This window comes from Bolinopsis microptera, chromosome 8 (genome assembly GCF_026151205.1).
Source record: "Bolinopsis microptera isolate Bmic1 chromosome 8, MBARI_Bmic_1.0, whole genome shotgun sequence".
Classification (NCBI taxonomy): Eukaryota; Metazoa; Ctenophora; class Tentaculata; order Lobata; family Bolinopsidae; genus Bolinopsis; species Bolinopsis microptera.
Window position 1 is genome coordinate 14,942,564 of NC_087079.1, and position 17,876 is coordinate 14,960,439.

The 17,876-nt window shown below is 40.6% G+C and overlaps 1 protein-coding gene and 1 long non-coding RNA gene across 2 annotated transcripts in view; one reads left to right on the plus strand and one right to left on the minus strand.

Moving 5' to 3' along the window:
* Positions 1–2,924, minus strand: part of LOC134819347 (kelch-like protein 3) — a 35,904-nt gene extending 32,980 nt beyond the window's left edge. The window contains exons 1-4 of the mRNA XM_063829269.1: positions 2,733–2,924; positions 2,417–2,506; positions 2,221–2,308; positions 1,852–1,975 (exon numbers count right to left, since the gene is read on the minus strand). Coding sequence (XP_063685339.1) covers positions 1,852–1,975; positions 2,221–2,308; positions 2,417–2,506; positions 2,733–2,903 — 473 coding nt within the window. The 5' untranslated portion in view covers positions 2,904–2,924. The remainder of the gene's footprint in view (positions 1–1,851; positions 1,976–2,220; positions 2,309–2,416; positions 2,507–2,732) is intronic.
* LOC134819348 (uncharacterized) overlaps positions 1–17,876 on the plus strand; it is a 58,794-nt gene that overhangs the window by 20,681 nt on the left and 20,237 nt on the right. The window lies entirely within an intron of this gene.

Genomic DNA, 17,876 nt, shown 5'->3' on the forward strand with positions numbered 1-17,876 from the left:
TGTCTCATGAATCACTCGTCACGTGTCATTCCATATATAAGTGCCGTTTTATAAATATTTAAGAGGTCATGTTCGAGCAGTTCTGTTATCTTCTATGTTACTATCATAATCTTTATATTACTTTCAAGAGTTATACCTCATAGTTATACCGTGTTTCCTTTATACGCAAACATCGTAAAACAACCTGCATCACAGCTAAAACTTCCTGCTAGTTATGCTCACCTGCTGAAAACTGCTCTATATTTATCAGCGATTAGATAATTTGAATGGCACCAACTGCCAACATCTCTGATGTGTGCTCTTACCCTGTGTTAATTGTGTTTCTGTATATTCGCTCGTTTGTTGGTAACAATTTAGTGAAAAACGTCTAGAAAATATATCCTATTTCCTTTATCTTAATCTGCACTCTGCAGTTTACTTACTTTATTTTACTTTACGTTGTTTAGCTGCAAGGCAGCAGGGTCATCTATGAAAACCACCTTTTTCTTTTACTTCGGACAACCATGGCCGACACCAGCACTTACAGGAACCCGAAGGATCGATAACTAAGGCCAGCGACGGTTAAGGTATTATGCCACACTTTCTTCGCCTGTGGCATCGGAATCCTTAGCAGAACGGCAACGCCGCTCACCCCATGGCTAGCGGCACAGGCGGGGATCGAACCCGCAACCTCGTGATTGAGAAGCATATCACGAGTAAGGCAGGTCGACTAACGAACTGCGCCACTAAGCCAGTTTAATCTTTATTTACATTCTTTTGAAATAGATTGATCTGAATTCTGATCTGAATTCTGATCTGAAGACTTAATAATTGTTGTTGAAACCTCCGGTTTTTGCAATCACAAGTGACATTTAAAAAAATTAGTTTTGTGAATAATAAGTTTACACCTGCTCACAGCTTTAAAATTTTCTTTTTGATTAGTAACTTTTACCGTTTCAACCTTCATTTGTTCACATTAACTACCACAGAATGATGATAGTTAAACTGCTGTTTCTCCTTCCTCTGGTCCTGGCTGGAGATGACAGTGGTGCCACCCCCGGTGACGGTGGTGACTCCCCCGGTGACTCCCCTGGTGCCGTATGCTATTACGTGACACAGCGTACCAAGTAGGTGACATGCTAAAAGAATATTGCTCAGACTGTTCATGTGGACTTGACGGTGAGTGGGACTGCAAAGAAAAGCCATGCTGTTTGTATGTTGATCCGACGAGTGGAACTGGCGCTACAACACGTGTTTATCCGGGAGATAGGTTTTACGATGGGTGTAGGAAGTGCATATGTAAGGCTAATCATAAGGGTGAATTGATGAGTCTGTGCAAAAAAATTGGATGTCCAGACAAATGCTCATACGAGAATTGGGATGGGCTCATAGGATACGCCAAAATAGGAGAGATGATTAACGTTAGATATTCTCCAGATAGTAAGGAAAAAGAATGTCCCAGAATCTGTGAGTGCAAGAAAAATGTCAGGGGCCTGGCTGTGGTGAGCTGTGCTTTTGATGATGGAATTATTTTAAAAGCTTGTGTCCCCCTTTAAGTTTCTAGCAGACAATTAACAGATTCTGTAATTTGTGAGCAAAACGTTCTCGTAGGTCTGGGTGCTTACCAGTAACCATGCTTCAGATACCAGTAAAATTTTACCCTGATTGATTTTATTTGCTCCTTACTCAAAGAAAGATTTCGTAAACAAATATGTAAAATGTTATTTTTTGCTTGTACCTGTCAAAACCTGGTTTTATTTTGTTTAGTAATTTATTTCCTACATGATATGTGGTTGATCAAGAAATACCTACGGTATAACAATTAAACAACGGTATAACAATTAAACAACTTAACCTGAAAAGTGAATATACCTCATACTGATAAAAGACAAGCGATCAGCTGCCAACACCAGTTCCTGGACGTTGTACACATCTATAGTAACCTGACCCGTGTATGTGTAGTCTATCAGTATCGACATTATTTCTGGGCTTACTCCTAGTGTGGAATCAAGTTGTGACATTGCGATAGTACCGCAGACACTTTGTCAATTTCAGGTGAGCATTCTTTTAAACATGAATTATAATCAGCTGTTGTCATAAACAAACAATTAATATCTGACTGGAAATTCTTTTTGAAATCTGAGGGCTACAGTTTTGTTTCAAATCATATTCTACAAAAGATCATTCATGTAACAATTTGAGCATGCAAATTTCGAAATCAATTTTTACGGGTTTTCATACCTTTTATTTCGATTTCTTCTTGATTGCACTCAGTCATGCCAGAAAGAAACATGCTGTTGAAGTACCGAGACCTGGCTGCTAGTATTACCTAAAAAACAAATAAGATCACAGCAACATCTCATCACAATACTCATCAGACTGGCAGTTGTTGGAAATAAAAACATCTAAGATTTAATAAAATTAGTACCTGACTTACCTTATGACAGGAAAACTTTGTTGTTCCTGTCACCACAACCACATCGCAGAGCAAATCCTTTTCTTTAAAATCTGACAAGGTATCCAAAAGCTGAAAATAAAGGGGTGTTTAATAATCAATTCTGTTCAAGATATATAATCTTCATTTATAAATACATTTTATTTGTGTACATGATGTAAAAGAGTTTATAAATTTCAATTAAACCTTGTATTGAAAGGGAATTATATATCCAAACTGAACTGAATATTGAATAAGGTTATAAAACAACAAAGTGGATAAAACAAAAAGTAAAATAAAAATCCCTCTCAAAACTTACACTCTGAGAGCTATTAGGCTCCTTATAGACAAAAGAGGCCATCTCACCCATCTCGTTACTCCCAGCTAAAGACAGCGATTGAAGTGGTTCAATGTTTGTTTGCTGTCCCATAGAATCATTGTCGTCATCAAGATTAACTTCAAGGGCCACTTTAGATGTAGGCTGAGTCATACAATCCTAAACGTTTATGAAATTTAGATTATCATAATAATAATAACAAGAATTGCGCCCGTTGTTTCGTTTTGGCGGACGCTAGATTTCCATTCCACATTTACTTTAAATTTAACTATAAGCTCCAATCAGCTCACTTCAATCTTCATGATAATAATATTTCAATTGACAAATTATGCATTAAATACGGGAAACACTTGAAATTCAATTCAATTAAGCTGTAGAACTTAACTTGTATCTGTAATTCAAGAAATTGTAAATGTAAGCAAAGCCAAAGGTAAACTATACTCGTGTACACATCAATACACTACGCGTGCCACGTACAGATTGGGCTCATAACCTAATATTACATATTATACATTACATCTTCACATAGCAATGTGTATACGCGTACTGCGTGACGAGAGGGCTCTGGTTAGACTTAGAGCAACATTACATTGGGGGGGTACCACTGTCCATTTTGTCCATTTTGTCTTTGTCTTTTTTTACATTTTTTTGTGAAGGACAGTGTTTTGGGGACAAAATGGACAATACTAGGGACAAAAGGGACAAAAGGGACAAAAATTTTGGACAAATGAGACAAAAAATTAGACAAGCTCAAATGTAGAGAATGTATATTATATTCTACTCGACATCAACAATTTAGATTTTCATGTCAGTGTTTTGCTGTACTTAGAATCAACTGAAACCACTGAAGGGACTGAAATAAGCAGAATTCATCGACGGCATCACATAAATAAATGTGTACACGGTTCAGTCAATATTTCATTAATCCCATTAATCAAGTGGTGATATCAAAAAAGTCATCATCAAGTTCAGCTCATATGTCAAATGTGAATCAGTGAGCAGGCATATCGGACTAGACCAAGTTGTCTTGAACAGTGAGTACACTAAGGCTGATATATAACCAAGATTGACTTTACTGTTCTGTCTGAATTTACCCAACTTATTAGCTTGTTGGAACTGTGCCTGAACTTATTTTTTGCATTTCAACGGATAATTGACCTTATTTTCTTTACTGTCCATTTTGTCCCTGTCTATTTGTCTCGTTTGTCCCTGTCCTTTTTGTCCATTTTGTCCTTTTTGTCCCCGTCTTTTTTGTCTTTTTTGTCCCTATTATCTTTTTTTGTCCCTTTTGTCCCTCTTGTCCCTTTTGTCCCTTTTGTCTTTGTCTTTTTTCAGTTTTTTTTGTGCAGGGATAAAATGGACAGTGGTACCCCCCCCCCCCCCTACATTGTATTCGTATACATAGATCACAGGCTATCTATACATCACATCTCCGCAAACAATCCTCGAGCGCGCGCGCAACTTTTTCGTTGCATGGTAACGGACGTAAGGAAGGAAGGAAGGACACACGACATATTTAAACCCACCTATCTTGTTCTCCAAAATCCACGTTTTTCTGCAAAAACCTCCATTCGTAACCTTTCACTATTGCCTTTTTAAAAAAGGGTTAAATGGAAAAAATTGTTGTTAATAACTCAATAGCCCCTACTTGTGGGCACAACAATTCATTTTATTTGGAACTAAAACTGGACTGCCTCTGAGTTTTTTTAAATCCAAGGAATTTTGAGAGAAGCAGGGGCAATGTGATAACCTAACTAAAATTTTACTTCCCGGAAAGAGTGAAATGTGTGTGTAGGCCATTACAACTCACACATCAGGTCATTTTATCCAGATCTGGGTTTTTTTTTTTTTTTTTTTAGAGAGGCTGGGCCTGGTTGGCCCACGAGAGGATAGCATATGAATGCTTTGCCTACCTCTGGGGTATGGCAGTCCTGTGGGAGGATGCCAGTGGAATCAAGATGTGTAATCAAGGATGATGGTAAGTGTTGTGGGGTGTGTCATAGATAAACGCTTAAGTGGTGGTTGAGTGTGGAAGAGAGAGGCGAAATAAGACGGCGTTAAAGTAGTCGCTATGTTACACCTGTCTGGTCCAACTCCTCTGGCACCACTAAGCGTTTAGTGTGGTTTGTAAAGTTGACAATGGTGGAGATGTGTTGGTTGTCGAATATGTCATTGACAGAGAGGTAGTAGTCCCGGAAATATTGACCTCTTATTTGGGCAATAGCCGGGCACTGTCCGAGAAAGTGTGAGACAGTCTCCTCTTCGTCGCCGCATTTAGGACAAGCACTTGTGTCTGATTTGCGAATGGTGTGTAGGTGTTTGTTGAGGCCACAATGTCCCGTGATGAGGTGCACTGCAGTTCTATAATTTTGTCTGTTGTTACTGAGTGTAGTGTTGAGATTTTTGATGATGTTGATGTTTTTATGTCCAAGTGTCAGTTTAGTGTGTCTGGGACCATCAGTAATCCATGATTCTTGATTAAGTTTTGTGACTTTGTCGTTGATCAGGCGTTTGATGTAAGATTGTGGAATTGGGCAATTCAAAGTGGATTCACTGGTTGTACCATTTTTGGCCAGCTCGTCTGCTTTTTCATTACCCCACAATCCAATGTGTGCAGCTATCCATCTGATCTCTAAGGTGTTAGTGGATCCGAGTGTATTGAGGGTGTCGTAACAGTCTCTAGTAGTCCTACTCCTCGTTGAAGGTGAGGATATGGCTTGAATAGAGGAGAGACTGTCTGACCATATGATGATGTGTGTGTTTGTATAAGTTGATAGATATTTACAAGCTTCGATGATGGCAGTGAGTTCTGTTTGATAAACGGTGCAATAATCGGGAAGCTTGAATGATCTTTCATCTAGTGTAGTGTTGTTGTTGTCTGTGGTGATAATATAACCAGCCCCGCTACCTGAGTCTGTGCGTGACCCGTCTGTGTAGCAGGTGATGGTTTCACTGGGGATGTTGTCGATGGTGTTTTGGAGTGAGCCTCTATATCCAATGTTGTCAGCTCCAGGAGTGGTGACCGTGAAGCGTCGTTCAAGCATCATGGTTGGTATAGATAGGTCTCTCTCTGCTTTGGGTGGTATGTTGAGATCTACCATGAATTGTTTGTTGATAGTGGTGTGAGTTGTGATGGTACCTTTTCTGGGGGCGATAGTTTCGAGGGTTAGGCTTCCATAGGCTTGAAGCCTGGCTGTGCCCTTTGCTGCTTCACCTCTCAGGAAAAGTATGATATCTGGAGTGTTAGTGAGGTGGTTCAGTGCGATGAAGGGAGTACTAGGCATGGCACCAGACATCATTCTCAATGCCAATGCCTGAACTCGTTTGAACTTCCTCGCGTTGGTGTCTGTTTGGGTTGCTCTAATCCATATACTACAGCAGTATGATAGAATAGGTCTGATGACAGCGGTGTACATCCATTTGCATGTTTTAGGGCTCATACCCCAAGTGGGGCCGACAGCTCTTCTACATTGCATAAGGGATGCCGTAGCTTTTTTGGTGGTATTGGTGATATGTTCATTGAAATTGAGCTTGCTGTCGAGGGTCACTCCTAGGAATTTGGCAGATTTGGATAGACCTATAGTGGTGTTACCCACCACCACAGGTCTTAGTGTCCATTTCTTATTCCAGGTAAACATGACTATTTGTGTTTTGAGTGCGCTTATGGATAGATCTTTGGTTTGGCACCATTTTTCTATTGTGTTGATGGTCTAAATCATTCCCCTCCGCTAGAGAGAGCAGATCGTCTGCAAAAGCTTGCAGATAACCTGGTATGTCTCTTGCGGTGTAGGCCAGGAGATCATCGACTACCAGGTTCCAGAGGAAAGGGGAAAGGATGCCACCTTGAGGGCACCCTCTCCGGATCCGAACCCTTGTCGACTTATCCTTATGATTTAATGTGATGAATCTGTTAGTTACCATGTTGATAATCCATTGTGCTGTGGCCAGATCCACTTTCGTGGTCTTGATAGCGTCAGAAATAGCCTTGAAAGAGACATTATCAAAAGCTCCCTCTATATCTAGAAAGACGCCTAGGACATATCCCTTCTTAGCTATCCTGCGCTCGATGGTGTGAGTAACTTTATGAAGGGCTGCTTCGGTTGAACATCCTTTCTTAAAGCCAAATTGTCGTTTGTTGATGTCTTTAGCGATATTAAGGTCGTGTTGCATATGCCACAGTATCACCTTCTCCTGTAGTTTTAACATCACTGGAGAAAGGGTGATAGTGCGAAATGACTTTGGTTGGTTGTAGTCAGTTTTTCCAGGCTTTGGGAGAAAGATTCCAAGGGATTCTTTCCACAAAGTTGGAATGTGTTGGGTTTCATGATTTTTTGTCATAATGGTTCTGGTGATGTCTTTGATGTGTGTCCAAGCTTTCTGTATGATGATAGGTTTGAGGGTGTCGGGTCCAGCAGCTTTCAACGGATCGAAGGATTTAAGAGCCTCCTCGATTCTGTCTGGGCTGTAGATGGTATTGAGTAAGGTGGTGGTGATTGGTAGAGGACCAGGTGGAGGCACTGGCGGATCAGTGACACTATCCTTGAAGTGGGTTCGTGTCATGACCTCCAATGTCTCCTCTGCATTTTTGGTGATGTCTCCGTTTGGTTTGTAAACGGCTTCTAGTGTATGTTTGTTGTCGTTACAGGATTTCAGAATCTTATTCATCCTTCCGGATTCCTTAACAGACTCTGTTTCCTGACAAAAAGTTCTCCAGGCATTACGCTGGGAGTTGGTTATAAGTCTGTTGTATTGTTTGTTGCTCTCTCTAAGAGCGAGCCACAGGGCATCAGTCTTCTTTTTGCGGGCAGTAATCAGTTTTTGTCTTATTCCCCTCTGTGCTTCCTCTACTTCTTGAGTTAGCCAGGGGGGTTTGCAGACGGAACTTGAGATGTAAGTAATGGGGCATGCCTCCTCGAAGGCTTCCTTTAGTGCAGTATTGATTATGTCTATTTTGTGATCAATTTCAGTCGTAGTGTTGATTTGTGTGTTGTTAAGGTTGGGGTTATTCGATAGGATCTCATCAAATCTGTCCCAGTCAGTGTTTTTGACTAGTCGGATCTGTTTGGGTTCCTTCTTTGGCCCTGTAGTTATATCGAACATAATATAGCGATGGTCAGAGTTGGAGTAAAGGTCACTAACATGCCAGTTACTAATGAGATCTCCTCCCAACTGGTTTGTTATTGTGAGATCGATAATTGAGTTGTGGCCTCGAGAGTTGAGGAAGGTTGGGGATGATCCTTTGTTGGCACATGACAGCCCTAGGGAGGAGAGAAAGTCAAGAAGCTCCTCTCCCCTTTTATTGCATGCCTTGTTCCCCCAAAGGGTGTGGTGGGAATTGGTGTCCGACCCTAAAAATGAGCGGGATGTTGTTATCATTTGCGTATTTTGCTAGAGGTGATGTTTCTTGTGGCGGTACCGGCCCATTTATATCCATGTACGAAGCTGCCAGAATGAGTTCTGTCGAGCTGAGTTGGATTTTAATGGCCACTTGATCGGGTGTTGTGAATTGTGTAAGTTCCCAACATTTTACTGTCAGGTTTTTGTGCAGTACAATAGCGGCACGGGGTCTTTTATCCCCGACCTTGTAGTAATATTGGGTGAGATCCTTATTGATGGGTGGTATTAGGTTTTTGTTATTAGAGTACGGTTCTGTTGCAAGAATGATTGGATTTCTCCGGCCGTGAGTGTTGATAAGGAGGGTTTTCCATGCATTGAACTTGCGTTTGAGATTAATTTGGGTGACAGAGTAAGTTTCAGACTGCTTATTGCGTGCTGCAATAGTAGTTTTTAACTTTTTTTGGCGTCTCTTCTTTTTTGTGCTAGTTTGAGCGTCATTGAGCGGAGTGGAAGCCGTCCCTCCCCCTAGACAGGTATTATGACCTATCATTGCCGGTGGGGCGCTGAGGAGTTGGACAGGGTTGGGTAGCAGCAGCTGGCCCTCCAGAAGGTACGCATGGTCCCTTCCAGACAAACAGCCCCCGCCAGACCTTCCCTGAACATGGCTCCCACAGTCCACTCAATAGACGTTTGTGTGTGAAATTGTGTTTGTTGTTATCTTTTGTTTGTGACCATATGTTCTCACGTGGGTGCGCGCACCCGCGCGAAGATATGATTTTTTTAGCTTTTAACACAATAATGTCGTATGTCGGTTGGACCATTGAGACTTGCCGAGAGTCAAAAGTGGTCGGTTGAAAGTAGGTTGTTGGTCTGATCGCAATGCCAACTGTCGATTCAAAGTCCCCATCCGGCCCGACTGCAAACAACTTAACTTGCTTAAGCTGGTCGTTATGGATAGTGACCGTCCCTCCAGTTGGCACCACTGTTGGTAGTAAAGGTTGGTTTTTGGTGTTGTTACAGTATATTACTTTATAGGGTTCGTGGACGGTGCACAAAGTGCATGAGTCAGACCCAAGAGTCCGTGCACATACATTCGTGTTTGCCGAAGCACACTCTATCCACGATCTATAAAGCAAATGGTTGATCAGTGAGGGTGTATCGTGAGTTTTAACACTTTCTGCGAATCGTAGAAAGATGCTGAGAAATACTACGACGACAGTGTTGAAATGCCGCCCAATAAAGCAGGGAAAATGGGTGCTAATGATCGGCATTAAGGGCCCGACCTGAAGCGCACACCCTAAACTTCAAAAACCCTATAGCTCAATGTGAATGAAAGCTGTGAGTGCTCAGGGAGGAAGGATCAGGTGAGTTAAATAGCCAAAAGAAGTGCACGTGCGACTTATGTCCAGTGATGCCCAGCTGGACAGTACGGCTTAGTTTCGGCAGGTCGAGTGAAGCCGAGTAAGCCCCCTTACCACGTCAAGGTCACTTAACCGACTCCAGGCTGCAGTTCCAATCAATCCAAGAATGAAAGACACGAACAAGAAGTGGGTTGAAAGGAATTACAGTCAGATAAATCAGAGTAAGTGGGCGGAGTCTTCACGAATGCTCTGGTGCTCAGGACTGACTCCGCCGCCGTACTTATAATCCCAGCAATTCTAAAGCGTCCAGGAGGCCCCAGACGAGAGGCGGGAGCCCAAACCCCCCGTGCTAGCCCCGAGAAACGGGTCCAAGGCCCGAGAGTTTGACAAGAGCCAGGATCGCAATGCTAACTGTCGATTCAAAGTTCCCATCCGTCCCGACTGCAAACAACTTTACTTGCTTAAGCTGGTCGGTATGAATAGTAACCGTCCCTCCAGCCAGCACCACTCACCCATCCCCGCCGCACCCCCGTGCCAACCCCCAGATCTCAGACCATACCACGAGGAGCACGAACCCACACCAATCCCGCCCAGGACCCACCCAGCCGCTCGAATTACCGGGAAGCTGCCTGGCTAATGCTCTGGACCAGAACAAAAGGGGGTAAGATCTGGGTTGTGATGCGCCCAATAATAATATTGGCTGACTCCCGCATAGGTACGTGTCCATTTGTCTAGAAAGCTAGAATCACAAGCTACAACACACAGCTTCCCCAAATCAATGAAAATCTTTTTTAAAAAGTTTGCTATGAGACTAATATAACAGTATAACATCATCTTACTATTTAAACTTCTATTGGGGCTTGTTTAGTGTTTAATACACACTTCAGTTAAAAAGTTAAGTGATTATATAGAATGATAAAAATTATGCATTCAACAAAACTCTGAAAAGATTTAAAATATAGCTTCATTCAATATTTCGAAATGGCTACAACCCCTTTCAATAACATTGTTTCTCTAATTCCGCTGAATCTTACATATTCACGGGAAACAATTCAGTATCAACCAATCACGATAAAGCATGGCGAAGATAAAAAGTACATCACGTACACATGGAGTAGACTTTTGAGGTATAATGGATATTATGATTTAAACAAGAATTGCGTCCGTTGTTTCGTTTTGGCGGACGCTAGATTTCCATTCCATATAACTATAATACAATAATACCTTGGCTGTTGAGTGCTGAGGGCGACAATGTGCACGAAAACGAAGCCAAGGTATTATTTACCCTTATCTAGTTTAGAATATAAATGCGGGTTGCTTTTTCAGGTTATATTGTATCCTGAACTATTTTCGTGGCACACCTGTAGCGAGAGCTACAAACAGTGTTTTTAATGAAATGTGCCATGAACTGGATGTTAAGGAATACGGAGATCTAGTATTGAAAAACCTGAACAAGCGATCAGTTTCGAAAGAAAAACTGTGTGATTGGCTGCAAACTGTTTGCTTCATTTTGAATCGTTATGCAGCTCCTCATTTGCAAATGGCTGCGGAGAGAGTAGATAAACAGAACATTTCATTAATTGCGGAGCAGAAAACTGTCATTGATTTGCAGAAGCAGCTCATTGAAAAGAAGGACGAAGAACTCAAGTCTGTCCAAACAACTGTGCAGACAGAGATGAAATCATATTCTTCTGCCCTGAAGAAGACTTGTGCAGCTGCTCTTACGCCAAAGAAGATCTGTACTGCAGTTAAGACAATAGCTGAAAAGGATGAAAGAAGCAGAAACGTCGTAATCTACGGAATAAGTGAATCCGACGGCGAGAAGTTAGAAAACAAAGTTGCTGAAGTTCTTGGTGAGATAAACGAGAAACCTTCATTTCGTGACTGTTGTAGAGTTGGTTTGAAGAGAGCCGGCACATTAATACCACCTACTAAACTATCTCTAAATAGCTCTGATATGGTTACTCGAAGGTGCTGCGAAAAGCGAAACTACTACGCACAAAAGAGGGCTATAAAAGTATCTACATTTGCCCAGACAGATCAGTGGAAGAAAGGAGAGCTTACAAGAATCTCTGGGAGGAATTAAAAGAGAAGAGGAAAGCAGAGCCTAACAGAGTTCATTTCATAAGGAACAATAAAATTGTCAGCTCTGATAAGAACAGTGTATCAGCCTCGTCTGAAGAAATTTGAACTGTTTCACATTCTTCGCCACACATTTATTTGATCACAATTTTGTTTCACTCTTTTAAAAATCATATCGGGGCCATATAATTGCGGGCACGTTTTACTGTACAGTACCGTGTTTGGTCTCCCGTCAGATTTTACAGACGGGGGCAATAATTTATTCGAGTTTATTTCATAATACGTTGTAATTGCTGTACTCTGTAAAGTTTGAAAAGTATTTAATTTAAAAAAATTAAATCCTTTACATAGTAAAAGTAGTTGACGGATGTTACTCGTCTAAATTTCTTCGAAGTAGCGCGCGCCGCTTTCTTCTCGAAATAGCAAGTGCTACGAAGTAGCGCGCGCCGGGCCAGATCATTAACAATGGTCAATAAAAGTAGCCGATTTGATTTGTTGGCTCTAAATTTATATTTAGAAATCTGATATTTTTATAATCTGATTATATTTTTATTTTGTAGCGCGATGCACTACTGAGTCGCGCGCGCATCAAATAATGCTTCTCGCAACCACCGTATGCAGATCGGCGAGATGCGAAGGATTGACATGTCGTGAATCAAATTTTTATTATTATAACTGCATTACCACTTTTATCCTTTTTCTCCTCTAAAAAGAGCTAACAATAATTGTTTTACCTGGGGACCTCAGGCTATCATGTTTATAAACATATAGAATACATATAAACGAATAGAGGTTAGGCGGAATGACAGGCTGAGCGCGGCCCAGTAATAATTGTTGTTCTCAATAAAAATAATGTAATTTTTTAACATTTTAGTATATTTTTCATTTTTGAAATGAAAATAGTTTTTTTTTAAAATAAAAATAATTTTTACTGTCCCTGTATTTAAATAATCAGTAAACGTTGATTTAATTTCGGTCGAGTTATACAAACAATTTTATACATTATACATCATTAAAATGATTAAAAAACTGTTCTGTCGATCGTTTTTCCCAAATATGAGGCTAAACTGTAACATGTAAGTAGAGCGCCATTGTCATACGTTGTATGACCCACCGCGCACGAAGTGCGCGGCTCCCCTCGTATCGTCAGGACGATAAAGTGAAACGACCGTGGGGGTCGCAACGTGTTACTGGGCCGCGCTCAGCCTGTCATTCCGCCAAATCTATATGTTAATGAACATAATAGCCTGGGGTCCTCAGGTAAGCAACGTGATACAAAAGCGCCATCGACAGTGAGCAGCGCGTGCCGACTATGTAGCGTAGGATGGTTTTTTAGCGCTAATTTTGAATTTCGGCCAGCACAAAATTCTTGATACAATTACTGGGCCGCGCTCAGCCTGTCATTCCGCCAAATCTCTGTTTATGAACATAATAGCCTGAGGTTCCCAGATAAGATACAAGTGTGTATTGAGTAACCTTCCCTTAATCCAATTTTAACAAAAATTTGTCAGCTTACTTACATCATACATACTTTCACATAGCCATGTGTCTACGCGTACTGCGTGACGCGCTTGTTTCACGGCGGTCGCGCGCTACTGCAAGCGAGAGGGCTCTGGTTAGAGCAAATACATACTTACAAAGAAGCTGTCCGAAAAATTTTACTGGGCCGCGCTCAGCTGCAGCCACCCCACACCCCCTGATATTGAAATTTGGTACAGTGGTTCCTTGGACAATTATCTAAATATTTGGTGCAGCGATTTTATTTATTTGACTAAGTTCTCGAATTATGAGGTTAACCAATTAAATTTTTCGAATTTTTGACCTGATTAACCTCATAATTTGAGAACAGAGTCAAATAAAAAATCGCTGCACCAGATGTGGGGATAATTGTCCAAGGAACCACTGTACCAAACCTCAAGATCAGGGATTGGCCGGTTTTCTCAATTATAAAGGAATCGAAAGGTCATTAACGGGTGATACTCGTAAAATATCTGTTCCATATATTGGACCGTCGACGAGTCCAACTCGGCGCGCGTCCTGGTAGGTTGTAATAAATCTAAACCTACAAAAAAGTTACAGCCGTTTAAAGTTCCAGTTTAACATGAAATTACAGGTAAACCTCAAAATTGAGCGCGCGATATCTCAGAAGCGCAAGGTCAGATTTTGATCCGGTTTTTTTCTTTTGGTTCGTCTCTAGTAGCTATTATCAAACATGCAAAAACTACAAAAGTGCCATTCCCCCCCCCCCCGCCCGCCCCCTCTGGCCTTAACAATGGTGATCAATTGTCAATGCCGTTCCCTGAGGTGGGTTTTTGTTAAAACATTGACATACGTTGCATGCCACTTTTCGCGCGCGAAGCGCGCATCGCCGAAGGCGAAACATAATATCTCTGATATTTGGATACGAAACATGTATCAATTAAAACACCTCCTGGGATCCCATATTATTGAGGATAAATTTATTTTTCATACAATTTATTTTTCATACAATTGTGTTAACGGGTGATACTCGTAAAATATTTGTTCCATACAGGACCGTCGACGAGTCCAACTCGGCGCGCGTCCTGGTGCTGGTAGGTTGTAAACCTACAAACAATTGTGCACTTCAGTCGTATAGTAAACCGGCAGAAAAGCATAAAATACTTTAGCTTTAATGATAAAAGATTCGTTTGTTACATAATTATATTTATGCTTTTTTTGAGTCGAGGAATACAAAATATGATGTTAACAAAACAAAACTTTAAAGAACGATCAAAATTCTGACAAACTACAAAGTTTTATAAAACTCTGTGACTGTTAAATTAAAGTATTACTATTAGGTAAGTTATTCTTTTAATTCTGCCTTGATGGTCTGTAATGTAGCTTTTTCTCCTGTTTCCCATTTTGAGGAAGTCGCGATCAACCCTCTTTTTAGAAATCGTGCAGCAGATAGAGAGTCGACGGGTCTGAGAACTCCAACGAATGAGGCATGATATCTTCTTCTACAGTCTTTTTAAAAACTTGTTAACATTCTGAGTTATATTATTGTCATAACAACGAATAATAATAGAATTTAAAAAATAGCTTAACTCTAGCTCTAATAACTAAACTTTATAGTCATCTGATCGTGACAATCATTTTAGTTTTAATACTGTCAAAATAATAAATAGAAGTAGCTCATCTCTAATAATAATAACTAGACTTTATAATTATAGTCATCTCGTGAAAATTACTATATTTTTAATATTATCATAACAATGGATAGAAGTTAAGAAGTAGCTCAACTCTAGTCTCTAATGTTTGGCCCTAACGATTTGGACCTAACGGTTAGGGCCAGGCCAGGGTTGGAGTTTCAGCATATGCTTCAAGTCCAGTTAGGACATAGGGATTGGGTTAGGTTTGGGGCGGGGTTGGGATCAGATTAAAGGGTTAGGGGTTTCGAATAGTATGTAGTAATTCAGGGCCACCGGCCTAGAGAACGTGTTAAAAAGTAACGTGACAGTCAAGTGTACAGTGATTATTATTAATCATCGTCCTAATCTTAATGATAATTAATATTCATGTAATTCGAATTTGATTTTATAAATAAAAACTGCTGACCCTCTCAAATAATTGGTGTACGCTTCATAATATTAAGGATGCTCTGTATTTAAAAATAAAAGATTTAAGTCAGCGCATGAGCGCAATTTATTATATTTATTATACAAAGAAGCGTCTGTTCTATAGCTGCAACTTTGAGTTTGAGTGGTCTCAAAAAAACAAAGGAAAAATAAAATAAAAAACAACAAAGGAAAAAAGTATTGTCACGTTCTCACACTCACAATTCAGAATTTTAAAAATATATAATATTTATCGAGAACAAAGGGATTTTGTAGCTATTTTTATACTAACGAATCTCACGCGTCAAATTTTAGCATCGCACGTTACATTTTTATTGAAGACAAAGGACTTAAATCTGAGGGTAAAGGTCTACGCGTTAGAGTGTTTGGGTATAAAGCGGGCGGCGCTCAGCCTGTCAGGGAGCTGCGGCAAGCAAAATACAAAGTAGCTAATTTGTATTTAACTTCCCCATAACTCAGTGGTCATTGCAGAATTCTACAAGATTTAATTTGTAATTTGTCCCATAACTCAGTGGTCTTTACTGGACCTTTTAACTTTTCCCGTATCTCAGTATTTTATTATAGAGTTTGGCATATTTACTGAAGTACCTTATCTGCTTGGCTGTTTTCCAAAGCCTGTAATCCCCCTATATCGTAAAGGGACGACTAAAACATTGTACAGTATTAGGCCTTTGTAAAGAAGCGTTTTAACTTTTTCATTCCATGAGGCCTTCTAGATCTTGTAGCTGTTGAAGGCAACATATCCCAGGTTTATGATACGCTAAATATCAGCTTTGCCACACTTTAAGACGGATCCTAGATCGAGTGATACCTTCCCTCGATCTTCCCTTACTTGATTCCCCAACAATAATCTTGATTATTTGCATAAAATTTATCAAATATAAGATCATAAACCCTTCTGATCAGGTAGTAACGTTATAAATTCCCGAATCACAGCCGCAGAAAAGAAACCATGAAAACAACCAGTTTACTGCTAATAGCACTAGTAACTGCAGGAATCGGAGCCAGGGAACTTGAAACCAACACTTTAGCGACACAAAAACAAGGTAATATTGAAACCTTCGGGTCCTTCAGAAATACACAAAATGACAGTGAGCAACTGCACCCGTGTCCTGCTCCGACGCTTCCTCAAGGAGAAATGTTTGATCAACAACAAATGGTACTACAAGTGCACAAAATCTAATAGATTTTACAGGATCTTTCTTGAGACGTGTGAGGAGACTACTTTCTCCAGAGTTTGTCCTAATGACACAACTTTCTACCAAGCCTGCGGACACGACAGTTGCGGATCGCATAAGAAAGATACCTATAAAAAGTCAGCTACTGATCTGGAGCCTATCTACGGTTCAAAAGTGGCAGTGTGTGGAAAACCAATCTGTGTGTCGGTACCCATGAAGAAGACGTCCTTCTTTCAAGGAAATCCTTATTGGTTAAACGATTTAGTCTCAAATACCAACCAACATAAAGTGGGCACAATCAAGAATAAAAACAAATGGGATTTGACACGATGCAAAGAAACCAGTAACTGCGAGAATGAGATCGAGGGAGTAAAAGTTGATCACTACGGCTGCGGAAAAACGTATGATTATAAATGCGCCATCCCTGACAGGAAGAGCATAGAGAAACAGTTGCTGTGTGATAAAAAATGTGACTGTAAATTATGTGATGATGAAGCAAGATGCCACAACATGACGGTTGGGTTTTTCTGCGAGGAAGAGAATGATAGGAAGGTATACATTACGCCTGGGCAAATCATAGATGTATGTGATGGTATCAGGAGGGCTGTTATACTGGATTTCAATTTAATTTTTCAATATGCTTTGGCGGAAATGAGATTTGCAATGCACCCTTAAGCCAAAATATAATAATCTTATCGCCTCTATCCAAATGCTCGATTCCTGATCCTGTTTCTCTATTCCTGATTTGTGAAGACTATGAAGACCAGATGAACTGCTCTCATTCCACAATCAGTCCACTAACATGTAATGTGAACGGTCACTCAACTACGATCTCCGAGTACATAATCTGCAAGGACTTGATTCTTTGTGATGACAATTTGGATGACGTCTGCATTGACGCGGAGTTTCAATGTACGATACACAAACACAAGGGTTTGCGATGGAATTAACGACTGCTTAAACGGAAACGACGAGAAAGACTTCTTCTGCAAGGATTTGGTTCGTCAAGAGATTAACTGTGTCAGACGACTGTCATACAACAAGTCTGTTACAAAAATACCCCGACAATGGATCATGGATGGGGTGGTGGATTGCATGAACATGATTGATGAAGATTCTAACTCGTGGGCAAGGGAGTGCGGCTGGGGAACACAAGAAATATACTCGTTTTCTGGCAAGAGTAGTGAGGATTGCAGTCTGATCACCCAGCTTAAGTGTCCAAAATCAGACAGCAGAATAAACCTAGATCGAGTGTGCACTGGAAAATCTTATAACTGTGATTCCCAGGTATGCTTTGCGGCCCGAAAAAATTACGTGGTCATGAGTCGAGTAAAAACAAGAATGAAAAACGGCGTCGTAACATTGCTTTACTGTTTAAAAGGACTATACAGCCTTGAGAGAGTGGCAGGAAAATGTGCTCCACGCCAGGCTTACTCATCAAAAGAGAGTTCATGGAATTGAAGATTCCTATGTCATAACTTCACAGAAATATGCCAAATCCTACATTGATTGGCAGACATCTGTTTGGGAGAGTATTTGGTGTATGTGTCGTGCGCCGGACACTGTTAT